Genomic DNA, 21,512 nt, shown 5'->3' on the forward strand with positions numbered 1-21,512 from the left:
TGAGATGCTGCATTTTTTTTTTTTTTTTTTTTTTTTTTTTTGCGGTACGCGGGCCTCTCACCGTTGTGGCCTCTCCCGCCGCAGAGCACAGGCTCCGGACGCGCAGGCTCAGCGGCCATGGCTCACGGGCCCAGCTGCTCCGCGGCATGTGGGATCTTCCCGGACCAGGGCACGAACCCGAGTCCCCTGCATCGGCAGGTGGACTTTCAACCACTGCGCCACCAGGGAAGCCCGAGATTCTGCATTTTTAACCAGCTTCCAGGTGTTGCTGTAAACTGTGATCTTGATTTTGTTGCTAATGTTGCTGGGGCCCCCGAGGGTCTAGTGTTGTACTGTTCAATGCAGCAGCCCCCAGCCGCCTCTGGCTCTGGACCCTTGAAATGCAGCTGTTCCGAACTGAGATGTGCTGTAAGTGTAACACACAGAATTTTGAAGACTTAGTACAAAACAAAGAATAAAAATCTCAACAATTTTTAAATACCGAATGCATGTGGAAATAACATTTTGAATATTCTCAGTTACATAAAATATTATTAACAGTAAGTTCATTGTTTTCTTTTCATTCTTTTTCTTTTTAAAATGTGGCTACTCAAAAGTTTAGCCTATTGAACAGTGCTTGACAGGAGGACCTCAGGGAAATGCACTGACTGGGACTGTGTAGAAAGTGAGGGAAAGAGTGTCTTTGAAGATATTAAACAACCATGTGCCAAGTTTTGTACTAGATCCTTTATGTAAGTCATTTATAGGATTCAAAGACATCCATAAGACTTCTATTAAAATTCCTATTTTCCTGATGGAGAAACTAAAGCTCAGAGGCATTAAAAAACTGCCTGAAGGTCATCCAGTAAGTAATGTAACTCAGAGCCCGTGGTTTTCCCACCGGCCCAGGAAGCATCAGAAAGCATCTGACTGATATCGTAGAAGAGTCTCTTCTGGAAACTGGGGAATTGGGGTCAGAATCCCAGCAAGCTGAGCTGGCTAAAAAACAAAAACAAAAACACCAAAACCCCAAAGCCTGGGTTTCTGCAGGTTTCATATGGTCCAGTGAGGTCTGCGGTATCTGAAATACGGCAGAGAGTGCAGGGTGGCATTGCTACCTCTGGCTTCATCAGTGGCATGTTTAACCCATTGCTGATGCTATAAAGGTTTTGCTAGAGGAAAGCAAATGTGTTCAGTACTGACATTAGTTAATGAGCCTATTGTCAAGCAATACAATGCCAGACTAATTAGATGAGAATCTCGGGGGATAGAACCCAGGCATCGGTATTTTTTTTTTTTTTTAATTCGCTAAGTGATTCCCGTGTGCAGTCAAGTTTGTGAACCAGTGACATAGGATAAGAGAAATCCAAGATAGCGGTACAGCTCCCCAGCCTTTCTACCAGGGACCAGAGCTGACAGGTAGAAACCTGGAATGGAAGAATTAATTATAAGAACCATCATTTACTGAGTCCTATGTGTTAGTCATCACATACTCATTTCCTTATTTAATCCTCATAACAACATCTGTAAGGTATGTCTAATTATCACTCCAAATCTTGAGGATGAGGAAACTGAGGCTCATACAATAAATAATTTGATCAAAGTCACAGAGCTAATAAGTGGTAGTGCGAGGGTTCAAACCTAGGTTTTCTGACAACAATGTGTCCTGGCTATTAGGCCACATCACCTCTCTTGGTCAGTGAGGGACCTTACTCACAGATCATGCTGCCCAAATATCATCCTTTCACTCCCCTGTCCATTTACACAGGTGGCAAGTGAGGCCTAGAGAAATAAAATGCATGTTCAGCACTGAACAACTTGCTAGAGGTAGGGCCAGCATCAAAATGCGGGTCTCAGGACACCTAATCCTATGCTTATTCTACTACATCTTGCTGCTTCTCTGCAGAAACTGGGCCAGTGTGTGTCCGAGCTAGAAATAACGCCATGGTCCGATGCCCTCTTCCTAGACCTGTGCCCCTCTCAGCACTGCGTGCGTGCTTGTCAGGTGGCAATCCTTCCTGGGTGTGCCGACAAGCATTTTCTCTCTCTCTCTCTCTCTCTCTGTTTCTCTGCAGCCCCTACCCGTGCCTGTGGACCATCAGTAACGGTGGCGGGGGCCCTTCCGGGTCGGGCTCAGAGGTGCACGCCGGCTCCCCGGGAGCGTTTCTCCTGGGTAATCCAGCTGTGACTTCGCCCCTCTCCACCCAGGCTCCTGCTTCGGCTGGTGTGGAGGTTCTGGGGGAGCCCTCGCTGACCAGCATCGCTGTGTCTACCTGGACAGCAGTGACCTCGCATCCCTTCTCAGGCTGTGGTAGCCCGGGTGGGGGTGGGCGCCAGTCTCCCTCCTCGCTGGATAGTTAAGCAGGATCCTAGGAAAGTTGTCAGCAGAGAACCTGCTAGGTGTAGAGCTCTTAGAAGTCTCACCTACTAATCCCAGTGAGTCAGACTGCAGAGTCTCCCCACCCAGTGAACGGGGTTATACCAGAAGCCTACAGGGAGATGGTTTAGTTTGGATAATGCTAATTTCGTCACCTGCATCTCTCCACCATTTTCTTTTTGCGCTCCCATTTTCTCTGCAACTTATCCGTGCTATGCTTAGGCAACAAAAGTTCGTTGAGTATTTTCCTCGTGCCCTGCCCCTTACTGTCAAGTGATTCTAGAAGGCTGTCCTTCTTGTTCTGTGGAGGTGATGCAAGGCTGTTAAGTGAGCTCAACATTTACTTAGCCTAAGGCCACTGCTTTGGAGCTTTGTGCAGCCCTGAAAGTATGCGTGGCCACAGAGACCAAGGAAGGGTGTAAGTCCATGGAGTGAAGTTAACGAAAACAGAGCTAATCACATATTACAGCGTAGAGAATTGAGGAAATGAGATCATGTCACTCCCTGGCTTAGAAACCTTCGATGGCTCACCATTGCCTACAGACTGAAGTCGATCTCCTCTGCCATCTGCCCTCAAACCACTTTTCCAGCTTTAGCTACCTGTTTTCCCTTTAGCATCCTATATTTCAGTCAAGGCATACATTCTGCCCCTGTCTTTTGAACGTTCAGTGTACTCTCCCAGCTCTGTACCTACTCCTGTACCTGAAATATCCTTCTCTGTTCAGTCCTACCTGTACGAATCCTGCCCGTCTCCCAGGGACTGGCCAGAGCACCACCCACTGCATCAAGCATCTGATCTGCTGGGCTCCCTGACCTCCCACTGGTTTTGCCTCTGTTCTAGAGCTCACCTCATTCTGCCTTGTATTTTTATACCTGTGCATATGTCTCTCTCCCACTAGACTGTGAGCCCCTCGAGGGTGAGGCCCAGCCTTCTTGTCTCTGTTCCCCATAGCAGCATCTGGTTCTGTGCCTTGCCTATAGTAGGTGCCCAATAAACACTGGTTGAGTTGAGTGCGTGTGAAGTGCATGTGCTAAATGGACAGTTGTGGAGCTCACTAGGGGGCAGAGCTCAGAGACACGTGTCCCGAGACAGGGCAGCAGGTCAGAGTGGGATCCCGGGGTCATGCTTGGTGTTGCATATGAGATGCAGCCCATTCTCAGTGATTGATGATATAAGGAGTCGGTGTGGACTAGAGCGGTTATTCTCAAACACTGGTCCTTGGATCCCCTGTGCCGGCATCACCTGGAACACCTGGGCGTACTGCATACCTCTTGGGTCAGAATCTTTGGGGCTGGAGTCCAGGAATCTGTGTTTTGTACAAGTGCTCCAGACAGTGACCTCAGAGCCAAACTTGGAAACAGCTTGCCTGGAATAGAGAAAGAGAATGATAAATACTCCAGGAACCTCACCAGATAAGAGTTTCAACCTCTGCCCCAGCCTAGGCCATTGCTGTAGCCAGTGAGCAGAATCACGGTTTCATTGGTTTCCCTTTTCCTTTTCTATCCACCACTGCACGTGTTGATCGCCACAGGAGTGAGGTTTCCAGACCTGGGTGATGGGCGGTTCTCCCATCATCAACATCACGCTGCACTGACTGGTAGCCTTCTTGGGTCATCCCTGAGGGACTCTGAGGGTCCACTCGGGGCCTGGCAATGGCTCAGCTGCTCCCACCCCTATTCCATCAGTGGAGCCCATGCAAACCCACGCAGACCAAGCCTTAGCCTGGGACGTCCTGTTGAGTCTATGGCTCTTTCTGCAGAGAAGGGTCTTTTTTTTTTTTTTGCAGTACGTGGGCCTCTCACTGTTGTGGCCTCCTGTTGCGGAGCACAGGCTCCGGATGCGCAGGCTCAGCGGCCATGGCTCACGGGCTCAGCCGCTCCGCGGCATGTGGGATCTTCCCGGACCGGGGCATGAACCCGTGTCCCCTGCATCCGCAGGCGGACTCTCAACCACTGCGCCACCAGGGAAGCCCGAGAAGGTCTTTTAACATGTTGTGGTTACCCTGATATTTTGGTGCCATTCCATTTCTGGACCTGGATCTCTAGAAACGACACCAGTCCCACCACATGGTATCCTGGGAAGTCACTTGACCACACTTAGGGTTGCCTGGCCAGAGCTCTGGGTCCCTAACTGGTGTGTGAGTGACCAAGGCACAATGTACCTACACGACTGCTCTTTGAAAAGCTCCCTGAGGCAGGACTGTTTTTGGTTCCCTGGTTCCTCTGCGATATCATTAGAGGCCAATAAGATATTAATACACTAGCATTTCTGCAAGATGGTATTTTGGTAAGTTAGAAGTTTAGGCCTCTTCACCAGTCACTGCAGTGATTGGTCACACACCTAAGTGCTTAGCAAGTACAATTAGGTCTATGAAAACCTACGTTTAGTCTCACCTTCCTGCACCTCCCCCCGGCCTGGAGGAGCCAGAAGATGTGGCCCAGAGGCACAGAGCAGAAAGAAGCCAATAACCTCCTTCCTTTCTTCATTTATATTGCTCAGGTGAATTGGGGTCTCTGTGAAGCAATATTGTAAGTGTTAGCTGAGTCTGGGACGATTATACCTTATCAGTCTTACTGGATGCTCAGCTTGGAACCTGCGATGATTTTTAAACACAACGTGATAGCTGGTTCCATATGGAGGATCTCTATTTGGTGTTAGCCATGCAGCTAGAGTCATATACTTTCTGGTGTTTTCTCCAGATTGTCCAGGACTAATTTCTGATTAATTGCTTACGTCAGTTTAATAAACGATAGGGTCTCTGACATATTAGACAAACTTGGAAGCCTTTTACATCCTTTCCTTACTGATGCACCTTCTTTATCTGACTCAAAAATGGTACCACTTCAGAGTTTTAGGCGTCTACACCTCTTCTATCACATGACATTTAAAAGAAATTTAAATCCCACTTGGATAGAAAGAGTTAATACAATTCCTTTAGCCAGGCGGTAGAGATTTTAACACTCCTGAAGGCCTGGTCTATTTGGAAGTGTCTCCCCTTGTGGGACCTCACATCATCTCCGTGGCTCTCCCGTGTCCTGCTGAGCCACACTTATCACCAAACACTTCTGCCCACCGGATTTGGGCCAGGAGTTTGCAGCCACTGCTCGCTCCCTTCGGCACCTCCTAGACCTGGGATGGAGGGGTGGGGAGGTGTGATATGAGGAGAGTGAGAACCCTAGGTTATTAAGAAAAAAACTCAATAAAAGATCTCTGAAGTCTGGTAGATGTTTGCCACGTTTCCCCAAGACTGGAATAACTTTGGGTGAATAATAGCATCTCACATTTGTGAAGACTATTATTCCTTGTTTTATGGAACCATAAGTTATTCAAAGTTGGGGAAGGGCAACTGGGACATTCCAGTGGCACTTGTTTCAACTCCCTCCCTTTTATTTTCTCCACTCATTGAGCCACTCATTGGCTCCTGGCCAGGTTGGTAAACAGAATATGGGCATCTGGGAGCAGAGGTCAGGGAAGGTGTATGCAGTGCTGGAAAAGGCATAAGGGAAGAGCCTCTGGGGTCTGAAGATTCCAAACCCTTCCCATTACCGTCACTGTAGAGACAGCCACGATGTCTGCCACGTACCCCAACCTTCTGGGTACAAATTCCCACACCCCCTCCCACGCACTTGGGGGAACTACCTCCCCTCCACCTGCTCTCTACATCTGCATTGGGGGCTGCCATGCCCATACTCCATCCTGCCGAGCTGGTTGGGTCGGAGGGACCCGCTGCCAGAGTCCCATCTGCTATGGGATGAACAAGCCACCCAACACGGGCGAACACGCACAGGCTCATTAATTCCAAGCTTCACTATGTTACAGGCTATGTTAGGCTTGTGAAGATGCTTTAAAAATGGAAAAAGTGGAGCTTGCATTTATCATAAACAAAATGGAATTGGAAATACCTGCTAAGGCCAGTGGTTAAAAGTTGTGGCAAGTAGCAAGCTTCGTTAGTACGTGTGACTAGCCTCGCCTAGAAAAGGGACTGAGACGCTCCTTTTAAGTGAAGTTTCTCCCATTGGGGCATCCGACACATGGTTGATCTGTACTGGCTGGATTCTGTACTAAGCACTAGTTACACAGCTACTTAGGCAAATGCAGCTCTTTCTTGTTGACTAGTGGAGATCGCCTCCGTGATGTGGCTGAGTCCTAGTGTGTGTGTTCTAATCACCTCCGTCTGCAGGTCAGCGTGTCTGCCTGGCAACATCACCGACATCTTGGTTCTCAGGCTGTGGTTAGGATCTTGGATCATGATTACAAAAATACAGAAGGGGCTGCAAGGAAACCACTGTTACCAGAGTGAACCCAGATCCTCCTCAGCTGGCAATGGAGGGAGAATATTCTGTGAGAGGGGCAGTTAGATTTTGCAGCTTCTAGATTCCTGGGGAATCTCTCAGAATCACTACAGTCTCCACTGCAAAGGGCTCTATCACTGCTTCAGCTGTGGACCTGTGATCACCCCACTTGGATACACCAGCCAAGTTGTACTGTCTTTTTTTCTAGAGGCTTATAGAGGGAAACTCGAGAACAGAAAGGATTATATTATATACATCTGCATAACTTGGTTTTCAAGTTAATCATCTTAAATTTACTAGCATCGATTTTAACATTTTTATTTGTATTGAGATGGACATATATGATAGGAAGCCCACAAATCTTAATGTTTAAAGCTTGATGAATATTTACGTATGTACATACTTGTAAAACTCCTAATAAGATCAAAATATAGAATATTTCCAGCACCCTAGAGGGCTCCGTGTGCCCCTTCCCAGGCAATACTTGCCCCCAAGATAAATACTACTCTGACCACCATCACTGCATGTTAGTTTAACCTGTTCTTGACCTTCATATAAATGGAATCAAATAGTAGGAACTCTGTCTCTGGCACCCGGTCTACCTCCCATCTAGCCCTCCATTCAGATCATCTTTTCAGCTTTTAGTAGAAATACTCTCAGTATATTAATTCGATTCTTTGATGTTCAAACCAAGAGACTGATGCCCAGAAAAACGTAGGAGTTTCTTTTCTGAGGTTTCCCACCTTCTCTCTGGATGACTGGTAGAGGCAATGTCTACCTTCTTGTAGTAGGTTCTCACTTTTCCCCCACCTCCACAAGACACTTACACCAGAATGCAGCATAGTAAATTTAGCCTCTGAACACTTCGAGCAGTTAAAGGACTGTTTTGTTACAAGGACGTTAGAAAGCGTTTATTGCTGTCCATTCAGTTTAGGGATGACAAAACACTGGTTTAACATTATCCATGAATGGAGTAGGTCACAGTGTATGCGACAGGATTTGTAAGGCACTGACTTAGGATCCCCTAAGAGTTTATCTCCTGGTGCCTGACCTACCCCAACTTATTTTTCCAGTTTGTGTTTCTTTTGCGTTGAGACAAGGAAAATCATTTTACTGTGTAAATATTATCTGTGAAGAATAGCTGTCTGACTTGTTTGTTGCCTACATTACCACAGGCAATATAAATTATCAAATTATTTAACTAATAATTGAGTTCCTGAGAGAAGGACATCAGAGGTAAGTTTTATTGAGGTGAAGAGATTATTACCATTTAAAAAAAATTCTCTCATTGAAGTATAGTTGATTTACAATGTTGTGTTAATTTCTGCTGTACAGCAAAGTGATTCAGTTATACATATACATACATACTTTTTCATATTCTTTTCCATTTTGGTTGATCACAGGATACTGAATACAGTTCCCTATGCTAATACAATCAGACCTTGTTGTTTATCCATTCTATATATAATAGTTTGCATCTGCTAACCCCAAACTCCCAATCTTTTCCTCCCCCACGTCCCCTCCTCCTTGGCAACCACAAGTCTGTTCTCTATGTCTTGAGTCTGGTTCTGTTTCGTAGAGAAGTTCATTTGTGTTCTATTTTAGATTCTACATATAAGTGATATCGTATGGTATTTGTCTGTCTCTTTCTGACTTACTGAGGTGAAGAGACTATTGATGACTGTATAAAAAGTCACTGATGTCAGGCAAGAGACAATAAGAAAGCATAGAGTATATGTGGCAGGGCAGAGTGAGGAGAAAATCAGCAGATATGGAAGGCATTTTATAGCAATCATTTTTTCCCAAAAACCCACTGCTTCTCACTCCTCTGCAGCGGTGGTGATGGCAGAGAGGAGCAGGGACACACGTGGTAAGTGAGCAGGTAGCCAACTCCTAATTTCTAAATGACTGTGTCAAGACCCACCAAATACCTGGAATTGGATTGGGAGCAATAGGCTGCCTTTGACACTGCAGCTCCATAGGGCTTTTGGCATTGACAGGTAGGTGTTTGGGCCTGTGCAGAAGATTTTGACGTTTAATGCTATAAAAAGTAGGGATTCTCTGTAGTGAAGATCTTGCAGAACAATACAGTGTCACTTCTCATGGACGACAGTCTAAAAACTACAGAGGAAAGAGCATTGAGAGCAATGGGCACAGAGGAAGAAACCTGAAATTTACATGTCAGTTCTGCCGCTGGCATTGAGCAAGTTCCTGCACCTTACTGGACTTCAGTTTCCACATCTATAAAACAATGTTCTGTCGTAGCAGATTTTACAAAGAGTATGAGGCATCTGCAACGCTCTGGGTTCTACTGGAGAAACAAAACCAGTAAATCATATATGTATATGTGTACGTGTGGATTGATTGGGTGCAAGGAATTGGCGTATGCACTTGTGGGGGGGTTAGGCCAACTTGAACTCTGTAGGCAAGTTCAAGCAGGTGTGGACACCACGGTCCACAGGTGGAATTTCTCCTTCCTCAAGGAAACTTCACTTTTGTTCTTAGGAACTTTCAACTGATTGGCTGAGGTTCATCCACGTCACTGAGGTTAATCACTTTTATTTAAAGTCAATTGATTGTAGATGATGTTAGTCACATCTACAGAATACCTTCAACCTAGCCAAGTTACACATTAAACTAACCAACGCAGCACCCAAGCTTGTTTTTCCTTGTCCTTGCTGCAGCTTCTGAGAGCCGGGGGAACATCCCTGGGGCACCATTTATGTGGAACAAACAAAATATTGTAGAGATGCCAGCCCTCTGTGGAAAAAACCTGCCCTCTGGTCCTCGGAGAGTCAATCTAGGAATCGTTAACGAGGGAACTGCCTGTGATCCCAAACGAGAAGGCACAGAACCCCTTCCCTCTTCCGTTGTTCTCACAGGCACGAGCGTGTAGGAGGAGTAGTGGTGGGGACCCTAGGCAACCGAGAGAAAACTGGAATCTGGGAGACCTGGAGGTCAGCACAGCTTGTCAGGCCCATGTTAGGACTTGGATAGAATCAGCCTGGGACTGGAGTGAGACGTTGGTCGCATTCTTGTTCTCAACATGGAAAAATCTGAAATTCACTTTTTCTGTTCATGACCACTCTGACTTGCAGTGCCTTGTGGGAGTAACTGAGTGCGTGTTTACATGCACGTGTATGTACCTGTGTATCTATTTAGCGGGGAGTTTCCTGTTCCTACTGGAGAAGTTAATAACCTTTGGTGCAGACTCACTCTGTTCTAGAAGAGCACTTTTGGGGAGCAGGGGTGTGGGAAAGAGCATAACAGGGAGTTTCAGGTGAACCACGGCTGGTGCCAGAGGGGAACTGCGGTTTCCCTCCCACATACCCATTGGATGACGTGGAGCTTGGAGGTTGTTGAGCAGAGATTGGACAAAGGTAGTTAGGGGGCTTCCCTGGTGGCGCAGTGGTTGAGAGTCTGCCTGCCGATGCAGGGGACACGGGTTCGTGCCCCGGTCCGGGAAGATCCTACATGCCGCAGAGCGGCTGGGCCCGTGAGCCATGGCCGCTGAGCCTGCGCGTCCGGAGCCTGTGCTCCACAGCGCGAGAGGCCACAACAGTGAGAAGCCCGCGTACCGCAAAAAAAAAAAGGTAGTTAGGAACGTATTGATGTCTTAGAATGAAAGGGATTCAGATCTAACTCTCTCTCTTTGTGGTTCACATTTAGTGAAATATATTGGGTAGCCTGGGATAGCCCAGACCAAGGTTGAGCAGCAGGAAAAGTATAATACGACATCTAAGACAAAATTCACCACATGGGAGGGATGGCTTGAATGGACGATTGGTTTCTACACAAGAGCCATCAAAGGTAAAAGATGCTTCTGGACCCCGTGTGGACTCCTGCAGCCACCTGGACACTCGTATGTACTGAGAAAAATGGCTGGTGTGTGAGTTGAAAGAGTTGATCCTCAAGAGCTTCCATGTTTGGGGCCTGGGCTGAAACTGCTGAGTGGGATACTTGGGGAAGGAGCGTCCAGGGCCATACCGCAGACAGTCATGAGAGAAGTGAGGACACCCCTACGAATTCTATTAACTACAGCTGGCAGATGTTGACAGTCACTCTAGTTAGAGATTTAAATTAAAGAACTGATTTATTTTGCTATTCCAGGGTGGGTGATTGTCTTGGTTATACTTGAGGACAAAAACTGTTTTCCACTGATATATCTCTAATCCCCTGCACGTGTGCCTGGTACATGGTTGTCACTCCATAGATATTAACCCAGAATTTATAGAAATAATCCTTAGCATTATTTAGATGGGGAAGCAACATGTTTGGTTTGTGTATATTTTTGTTAAGTTTTTGTCTTTGTAAGATCATATCTCTTTGGCAGAACATTTTTGGTTTGTTTTTGGTCTGTATATTGTTAACCTCCGCTCACCTGGAGTTTTATCATGCTTCCTTGGAGGTTCCTCTGGCCATCCCTCTTTCCCTCCTACCTTGCTTCTTTCCTTTGATTCTTTCACTTTCCCTCCTTCCTTCTTGCCTCTCTTTCATTCTTTCCTTTCCCTCTTTTATTAAAGTGTTGCTTACAGATGCTGATGAAAGCACCCCATGACGGATGAGGGGAGCAGCTCATAAAGCCATGACCTTCATCTTACCTGGGGGAAGAGGTGGCTGGTAAAAACCAACTAACCAACCAACCAAAAAGAAACTGGGCAGGCTTGTTGCAGCACAACCTACCCACAGCTGTCAATGTTAGTTTACACTCCGTCCTATTTAAGCATGACTCACTGAAATGTCTTGAGTTGGACTGCTGTGTGCTAATCGTAACTGCTAACTTTTTTTTTTTTTTTTTTTGCGGTACGCGGGCCTCTCACTGTTGCGGCCTCTCCCACTGCAGAGCACAGGCTCCGGATGTGCAGGCTCAGCGGCCATGGCTCATGGGCCCAGCCGCTCCGCGGCATGTGGGATCTTCCCGACCGGGGCACGAACCCGTGTCCTCTGCATCGGCAGGCGGACTCTCAATCACTGCGCCACCAGGGAAGCCCATAAGTGCTAACATTTACTGAGAACTTAATATGTGCCAGGCACTGTGCTAAGCACTTTACATGCATTATCTAATTTAACTCTTACAATAAGCTTACAAGGTAGGTTCTATTAATTTTTAAGTAGCTTTATGATGAACCAATTACATATGATAAAATTTACCTGTTTAAAGCATACAATTCATTGGTTTTCTATTTATAGAGCTGTGTAACCATCATCATAATCTAATTTTAGAATATTTTAATTATTCCACAAAGAAACCTTGTGCCCCTGTTTACAATAACCAGGACATGGAAACAACTTAAATGCCCATCAACAGAGGAATGGATAAAGAAGATGTGATACATATATACAATGGAATATTACTCAGCCATAAAAAGGAACGAAATTGGGTCATTTGTAGAGATGTGGATGGACCTAGAGTCTGTCATACAGAGTGAAGTAAGTCAGAAAGAGGAAAACAAATATCGTATACTAACACATATGTGTAGAATCTGAAAAAATATAGACAATCTTATTTACGAAGCAGAAATAGAGATACAGACACAGGGAACAAACTATGGATACCAAGGGGGGAGGGGATGAATTGGGAGATTGGGATTGACATATATACACTATTGATACTATGTATAAGATAGATAACTAATGAGAACCTACTGTATAGCACAGGGAACTCTACTCAGTGCTCTGTAGTGACCTAAATGAGAAGGAAATCCAAAAAAGAGGGTATATGTGTATAAGTATATCTCATTCATTTTGCTGTACAGTATAAACTAACACAATATTGTCAAGCAACTATACTCCAATAAAATAAAAAGAAACCTTGTGCCCATTAGTCACTTTCCATTTTCTTCCTGCTCCCTTCCATCCCTAGCCCTAGGCAACCACTAATCTACTTTCTTTCTGTATAGATTTCTAAACATTTAATTTAAATGGAATCAGGTAAGATATGGTCCCTGGTGACTGGCTTCTTTTACTTAGCATATTGTTCTTGAGGTCCATCAATGTTGTAGCATGAATCAGTACTTCATACCTTTTTGTTCCAAGTAATATTCCACTATATACCCCCATTTGTCTACCCTTTCAGTTGTTGATAGACGTTTGGGTTGTTTCTACTTTTTGGCTGTTATGAATAATGATGCTCTGAACATTTGTGTACCAGTTTTCTTGTTGGATAGATGTTATCATTATCCCCTCTTTATAGGTGAGGAAACAGGCTTGGACAGCTTAGATGGGTTTCCCAATATCACACAACTACTAAAGGGTGGAATTCAGACGATACGATGGTAGGTCTCCCTACCATGCTCCCATCCACAATGCGATATCCCCACTGTACGGAGAGTGGACCTAGTAGGAGCAGTTATTTGCTCTGCTTGTGTGCTTCCTCTTGGTTTCTTATCAAATGTATACCAGGTCTCTAGGACTACTGTGGCAATTAAGGAAGGGATCTGTGCTCACGCTTGTGGGGAGGCTGGCTGTAGGGAGTAGAGAAGCAGGAGGTAAGGACACTGTGATATGAGAAGGGCCTCAGGGGCAAGCGAGGACCAGGGGTGCTGCTAGCCGATTGCTGTCCTCCAGGAAGGACTGGGTGACAGGGAAACATCTCTAGGGGATTGTCAAAAGCTTTTTGGGTCAGAGTCTGGCAAAAGACTGAATATCCTGGAGTAAGTAGAATATAGGTGTGAATCTATTATAGTTTGGATTATTAATGGAAATGTGACCTCAAAGTCTAATGAAGTCTCAAAAATATTGATTGTCATTAAAAAGAGGGCGTTGAGGGCTTCGCTGGTGGCGCAGTGGTTGAGAGTCCTCCTGCCGATGCAGGGGACACGGGTTCGTGCCCCGGTCCGGGAAGATCCCACGTGCCGCGGAGCGGCTGGACCCGTGAGCCATGGCCGCTGAGCCTGCGCGTCCAGAGCCTGTGCTCCGCAACGGGAGAGACCACAACAGTGAGAGGCCTGCGTACCACAAAAAAAAAAAAAAAAAAAAAAAAGAGGGCGTTGATTTTAGGATAGATTTTATAAAGTAGACGTATTGATATCAAAAAAAAAATGTGCTGTAGTCAAAGCACTGACACAAGTAGTTCAGAAGTGATGGACTAAGTTTGCATTTTTAAAATTCACAAATGTGATGAAATGGATGAAGAGGATTTTATAATCCTTTATAATGACTAGACTTCAAATTGAGGGCACATGTGTATAAGTTATGCCACTGTTTGGTGAGTCTGCTGCCAGGAGGGCCACGAGCAGGATGAGGCCATAAATTTCTCTCCCAGCAGGGAGGATGAGATACAGGGCACCAGTGATACCTTCTTGTCCCCGAGGGAAGTCAGTGAGTCCTTGGGAAACAGAAGTGGCAAACATGGAAGGTGACCACCCTGGCTTGCTTGGGACTGAGGACCTCCCTGGAATGTGGGATCTTCATTTTGAAACCAGACAGCATGGGTTTGCTCAGGATGAGTTGGTCAACCTGCAACGTGGAACGCGTGATTGTGGGCTTGTCAGTGGGAGTAAAGAATCCCGCCGTTTTGAGCATATAAGGAGTGAATATTTTTCTCAAAAGGAATAGGGCAGAGATGAGCAGAGAAGTAGAGAAGCTAACAGATGAGCCCTCCTTTGTGGCCTTAAATTCCTACTTGCTGCACTTTTCTCAGCATCCTGTAGGTGGGGCTATTACTTAGCACACAATTTACAGAAGGAAATAAGGCTGCTGCTTAGAGCAGCCGGAAGTGCTGGAGACAGTAAAAGCGGCTGCTTGTTTCGTTACAGACAACTCTGTTCACCTGTCCTAGGAGTGAGTGTCTCCCTGCCAAGTGCTTGATATGGTCTGAGACCTAGAAACGCTGCGTGCCACCTTTAGATTTTCTTCTCTCCAAGTTGTTGCAAAACTCCAGACTTGTAGCATGGCCCAGAGTTGGTAAGATTTCACGTAACGAATCAGGAAGCAGCTGGTGAGTCCTGCAGGCTCACAGCACTCACAACCACAGGCATAGGATTTATTTACCAGTTCAGACCCCAGGCAGTCCAACAGAGGCCCTGGGCTTGTGATAATGAAACTGCCCAGGATCAATCATTAGATTGCTGTTTAAGAGGCGGGAACCCCATTAGTGGGTTTACGTAGGGAGGGAAATGGAAATAGAGAAAGCACAACCTTCTTCCAACGCTCTGGTCTCCTGCTGTGTAGGGCTAGTGCCCTGTGAGTCCTGAAGAGTTACACCATAGGTAAGACAAGGGCACCTTCTTGAATGCCCTTAATTCATTTAACGAATATACAGAAACCTGGGGTACCAGCAACTCCATGAGCAAGGGCTTTGGTGTAGGCAGAAATGTACGTATATGCTCATAGGGTAAGTTTGATGGGGATGGTGTGAAAGTAAGGGATCCGTAGCTTTCATTAGATTTCCAATAGGATCCATCACTCTCCAAAGTTAAGACCTACTGCTTGTTGAGTGATATGCTCAGCCCATGGCTTCAGCTTTCAATGCATGTGCCAATGACCATAAATTCTTGAGACTAGCCCTCTTCTTTTGGTTCCAGACCTGTATGTACTGTGGCCTACAGGACATCTCCACTTCTGTGTCCTATGAGTGCCTCAATGTCAACATGTGTAAACCTGAAGTTAATAACTTCTCTTTCAATATATTCCCTGTTTAGATGAATGACATCACTATTGACTCAGGTACTAGAGCCCTGTGAGTTATCAGAGAATTGTTCTCTTTCATCTGCCACATCTGATTAGCCAATAAACTTGGTCTATGCCACCTCAGGAATACTTTTTGGTTCAACTGTACCACCTGCTTTTCTCGATCCCACTGCCATTACCCTCATTTAGCCAGAAATGGAAACCACAGTAATAGACCCTCTATCCTCTTACCCTCACTGAGGAAAATACCTCAGTTAGCTGTTTGCTTTTCCAAGGAAGACTGAGTCAGAACTTCTTTTGAAATACAGGTAAATCTTTTGTGTATCCAAAGACCAACTGGAGTCTCCTCTCTGAGCTTTGGTGTCAAAGACAGGAATACAGGAATGGGGGCTCCCTTGGCCAAAGGACAGAAGATTCTGAGAACAGCCCCATAAAATGGCCCGTGTGAATATAGATGGGAGCAGCTAGAAGCACCTGGCTCCAATTAATTTCATGTTCAAAAAGGAATATTTTAAATATGTTAAACAGAAAATTACAGATAATAAGATAGCAGAAATATACATCCCCACCAACAATATTAAGTAGATGTTCACATTTGCCATATCTACTTCAAATCACTCTTTTAAATTTTTTGTTATGTTAAATTAGAAAAGTTTTTCCCTTTTATTAAAAAAACATTACAGATACTAAAGCTTCACACTCCAATATATTTCCCCACCCTTTCTTTCCCTGAAATAACTTTTCAGAGACATTGCTCATGTTTCTGCACATCTTGCGAGCAGGAGTACTGACAGATTTTGTTCCAGACTATCTTTTCAAGGTTGTTTGTAGAGTGAATAATCTTAGAAGATGGAGATACTTTCTCCCTACGAGCAGAGGGCAGCTTTGTTTACTATCTGGCACAATAAAGAGAGTGTCTCCCTCCAGGGTTCAAGTTTTCTTACAGTTCATTGTAAAAGCTTGGGGGTTCCTCAGCTATGAGAGAAACCCATTGTGTGTACAATCTCCACCTGGGCCACTCAGCAACACCCTGTGAGACTTGCGAGGCAAGGGGAACTGATGCAAACGTCAAGTGCGTGCTGCCTGCTCTGCCGTGAGTGATGACGTTCTTTGTCTCTGACACGGGAATCTCGTGTCTTTTGCCAGCATCCATAAAACTGGCAAACTAACTTGTTAGTTTAGAAGGAGGGCAAATTCTTAGATCCTTCACAGTACTTGACAATCTTGAAGTTGATGTATATCACTCCCATGTATGCTTTTGTAAATCTCCTAACGTATATGAATCCATAACTAATACACATAATTATTTTATATATCTTAAATTATAGGTAAATGATATCAACCTCTACAAGTCATTTTGACACATTTTTAAGCAATTCAACAGATGATTTAAAAATATATCCACATTTATAAACCTAGTTACAGTTAATTCATTTTAATTGTTCTGTCATCATTTATTAGTTTTCCATTTTATGAACAAATCTTAGTTTGTCATGCCCCTACTTAGGACAGTTAATTTTCACTTGTTTTCTTTTATCAAAAGTGATGTTAAATTGTTCTCTAAACTGGTTGTATCAATTTACGATCTCAGTAGTAATATATGTTTCCAACTTTGCTAACACCCTGTTTTACTGAGCTGTTAATATTTTTTGATTTGAATGGTCCAAAATTTTATCTGGTTGTTTTAATTTCCATCTTTGCTGAGGTTGAATATCTTATCATAGTATGATGGCCATTTGAGCTTCTCTTCTACGAAAAGCCTCTTTATTTCTTGTGCCCATAATTCTTATGAGTAGTTTGTTTCTCTGTACAGGTTTTGAATGATATTTGTTTGTTAGCAGAGGTGGATCTAGTGAAAGCTAATGAAACTTAGCTTTACGGCCCCTTGCTTGTATAAGCCTCTTCCAATGAATGCCATGGGAAGGGACACAGCAATATGTTCATATGATCATCTATTTTTGTAAAATTTGCAAATCTAAGATATTTTTATACCATCTGGTTAAGTCCAATTTTTCTTTCCATCTCCTTCTGTAACACTTCTCTTTGTATTGGGTGGTGTTGGGCATTTTTGGAATCTGACTAAAAGGAAATTGAATTTGGAAATACATTTAATAGTTTGAATTTAGTGAAATATATATATGGGGTTCTCAGTCATTTCCATGCTATTGTTGGCCTCCCATCAATCCTGCAAAAAATGGCATCCAGGGAGACTCCTACTGGTCATGACATGAAAATGCAGTGCCAGAGATTGCACTGTGACACAAACATGCCCTATGGCACCTGGCACTAGAGGGGTTTGGGTAATGGAAGAGAAACACGATTGAAATGTACAGACCAGGAAGCTGCTGTGTGGAAATTTTATCCTTTCATCAGAGGTATAAACCTCCAAGCGGAGAACTCAGTGATCATTGACACCTAGTCGAAATGGAAATTGTCTCCTGTCAGGTATATATTCCATAGTGGTACAAACAACAATGATTTGTAATGCTTATGGCTTCTGTCGGACAGAAATTCAAAAAGGGCAGAGTAGGGATGGCTGGTCTCTGCTCCATGGTACCTGGAACCTCAGCTGAGAGGAACCAAGGGCTGAAGCCTTCTTATCTAAAGGCTTCATAAGGCTTCTCATCTGAAGGCTTCTTAAGTTCATGTCTGGTGGTTGATGCTGGCTGTTGGCTGGGACCTCAGCCAGAACTGTTGGCTGGAATGCCTACATGTGACCCCTTCAAGTGACTGCTTGAGCTCTTGGCATGGTGGCCGAGTTCTAAGAGCCAACATCCTGAAGAGAACCAGAAAAAAGCCATCTTGCAGTAAAAAGAGTAATGGTTGCCAGGGACTCGGTGGGGAGGGGGATGCATAGGAGGAGAACAGAGGATTTTTAGGGCTGTGAAAATACTCTGTATGATACTGTATTGTAGGATACATGTCATACATTTGTTCAAACCCGTAGAACATACAACATGAAGTGTGAGCTCTAACGTAAACTATGGACTCTGGGTGATAATGATGTGTATGTAGGTTCAACAGTTGTAACAAACATACCATTCTGGTGGGGGATGTTGGTAAGGGGGGAGGCTTGCATGTGTAAAAGCAGGAGGTATATGGGAAATCTCTGTACCATCCTCTCAATTATGCTGTGAACCTAAAACTGGTCTAATAAATAAAGTCTATTAAAAAGAAGCTGTCTTGCCTTTTATGACGTAGCCTTGGAAGTCATATAATATCACTTCTGTCATAGTCTCAACCCACCCAGATTCAAGGGCGAGGGAAGGTGGACTCTACATTTTGATAGTAGGTGTGCCAAAGTCACACTGGAAGAAGAACCTGTGGCCTGGGAAATGTTCTTGCAACCATCTTGGAGAAAAACCCTCTGCCACGCCAGTCCAGGCCCAATTTTAATGTTAATTTTTAAACTTGGGGTTTTCTTGTTTCCAATGTTTGAACCAATGCTAAATCCAGTGTCTCAGTTCAAATGTTTAAACTATCAAGGGAGAATTTTTCTCTCACTCAGAGACCAGACAAGGATGGATGATCTTTTTTTTTTTAAGGATAGATGATCTTCCATGTAATTTTTCCTATGCCGGTTGGTGAACATTCCCAATGTCATTCTTTTGTTGACAATGTAGCCTTTTGAAGGTCATAGTTTCTATCATAGTCCCAGTTTTAGTTTTTTAGGCATCTTTCTACCTCACTGGATGAAGCTCCCCAAGAACAGCAGTTGAGTCTCCTTTATTTTTGTATTTCTAGAAACCAACACAAATACCTGTTCCACACTAGAGGCTCAGTGAGTGTTTCTGAACTGAACTCTCTTGCCTCTATTTCTTTTTTTTTTTGCGGTACGTGGTCCTTTCTCACCGTTGTGGCCTCTCCCGTTGCGGAGCACAGGCTCGGGATGCGTAGGCTCAGCGGCCATGGCTCACGGGCCCAGCCGCTCTGCAGCATGTGGGATCCTCCCGTACCGGGGCACGAACCCGCGTCCCCTGCATCGGCAGGCGGACTCGCAACCACTGCGCCACCAGGGAAGCCCTCTTTCCTCTATTTTGACCTCATGTTTCTGTGCTTCATTAAGTATCCATTCATTCCTGCTGACTTCATTATTTTATCTTGGTATTTTTTTAAAAAGTTATTTATTGTTTAAAGATTCTCTTTGATTATTGGAGACATAGGCCCATAGATATCTGATAAATTAATAATGTCATGAGTTTAGCATTTATATGATTCTGTATATTTGCAATGCAGCAAGCATAAATATTTCAGTGCAATGCACTTAAAAGCAGAGTAGAAAAGCATTTCCCTGGTTCTACGGCCCCTTGGGGTGATTCTTCCCTCTTGCTTTTATCCAGATACAAAAGAAAACACAAATTTGATCCTCCCTCCCTCCAATTTATCCTGTATGGACATTGAAAGTCCTTTAAAAAGCCTTTGGCCTCCAGTAATGTGCTAGGTTTAGAGGTCTAGAGCTGTTCCCTTCAATCCTGGCTAAGTGCTATCAGTTGTAATTTTAGCGAAGCTGCCGGTCACAGTATCTTTTATGATGCAACTTGTAGATCTAAAAAGTGAAGAGTGGAGGATAAATGAAGTGAGGAGGAGAAGGCAACACTGAAGGTGTACTTAAAGTAAAATTATAGGGTCACCAAAGATACACTCACCATTATTTATGGTAGAGTCTTCTTTTCAATAATTCCCAGTATATTTCTTTCTGTGTAGCTCTTCAACTCCTCATGAGATGTTTCCCACTGGTTCTGAGGTGGATGACTGAATTTTTTATGCTAATGGGGAGAATGGGACAGTTTTAAAAATTAATTCCCAAACCTCACTTTAGTCATTAGTTTAACCTTTTGCCCTCTCTCCCCCCATCCAACTCTCTGTGTGGGTTGCTTTCTTAAGCAGCAAACAATGGGCTTACTGGAATTTCATCCCGTCTTTTTCATTTGATAATGTTAGTAATAATAAGACTAATACATGGTATTTGTGTTGTGCTTGGGAGTTTACAGCACATTTTCACATTATCTCAAAAGCTCAGATGAGGGAGACCCACGGTGGATCGTCCTGAACACTGCTCTCAATCAGACACTGGTTACCGTGTCCTTGGGTTGTGGCTCTGGGTTCTCCTCTCTGCCTTCCAGGCCATCCTGCAATTGCTGTCAGCACCATCTTCCCAAAGTTCTATCTGGATATGTCACCCCTCTGCTCAAAAACCTTCAGTGACTCACTGTTGGCAACGTAAATATAAAGGTCAAATTCCTTAGCCTGTCATTTAAAACATTCCAAAATTGAATCAACATACTATTTCAGTCTAATCTCCCTCTATTCTCTTACATAAAATGTATGTTCCAACCAGTCCACTGTTATTCTTTTCACAAATTAGTTTCAGCTTACTGTTCTTTTCATGGGGAACTATCTCCTTTCATCTTTTCCTTTTAAAACTCTATAATGTCCAGCGCACAGTCCATCTTCTCCATCGAGCCTTCTCTGATGACCAAACAGCTCTTTCTCTCTTTAGCCTCCTATACTACGTTGTTTGTATGACCTCTATTCCTGATTTTAAAAAACTGGTTAATTTTAAATGTATCTAATTTTCTTTATTACATTATATAGGTATGTGTCTTTGTTAAGGATCTTAGATACTGCAACAAGTAAGACCGTGAATCTTAGTATTTTCTTCAATAAGACTTTGGTTTTCACTCCTGTTACATTCTAAGGTGGCTTCCTGGTAGGAAGACGCCATGTTGTGACTCCATCCTTTTTTTTTTTTTGCGGTACTCGGGCCTGTCACTGTTATGGCCTCTCCTGTTGCGGAGCACAGGCTCCGGACGTGCAGGCTCAGCGTCCATGGCTCACAGGCCCAGCCGCTCCGTGGCAAGTGGGATCTTCCCGGACCGGGGCACGAACCCGTGTCCCCTGCATCGGCAGGTGGACTCTCAACCACTGTGCCACCAGGGAAGCCCCTGGCTCCACCATTTTTAATACAGACTCTAGAGTGAGTTTCCTTTGGTGGTACTGGCGGTGGGTGTCTTCTTTCTTTCCCATCAGCCAGAAGGGGTAAGAACATGGACAGATGTGTAAAGATGGTTCTTATCAGTGAGAGGTGGAAATAGTGCATCCCACTTCCGCTCATATTCCATTAGAAATCTGTCACAGGCCACAGCAGAGGATGGGAAATGTCTAGATCTGTGACTATGAAGAAAAGGAAATGAGTTTGCGAGCAAACTCATTGGGTGGCTGGTTTCTTCAC

The 21,512-nt window shown here is 44.4% G+C and overlaps 2 protein-coding genes across 2 annotated transcripts in view; both read left to right on the forward strand.

Annotated features, from left to right (window-relative positions):
* The window catches only part of TBX19 (T-box transcription factor 19), a 28,479-nt gene extending 25,118 nt beyond the window's left edge, over positions 1-3,361 (forward strand). The window contains exon 8 of the mRNA XM_060009261.1: positions 2,055-3,361. Within this exon, the coding sequence (XP_059865244.1) occupies positions 2,055-2,340 (286 nt within the window). The 3' untranslated portion in view covers positions 2,341-3,361. The remainder of the gene's footprint in view (positions 1-2,054) is intronic.
* SFT2D2 (SFT2 domain containing 2) overlaps positions 1-21,512 on the forward strand; it is a 361,103-nt gene that overhangs the window by 76,997 nt on the left and 262,594 nt on the right. The gene's annotated exons all lie outside the window — the stretch shown is intronic.

Source organism: Delphinus delphis, chromosome 1, assembly GCF_949987515.2.
Source record: "Delphinus delphis chromosome 1, mDelDel1.2, whole genome shotgun sequence".
Taxonomy (NCBI): domain Eukaryota; kingdom Metazoa; phylum Chordata; class Mammalia; order Artiodactyla; family Delphinidae; genus Delphinus; species Delphinus delphis.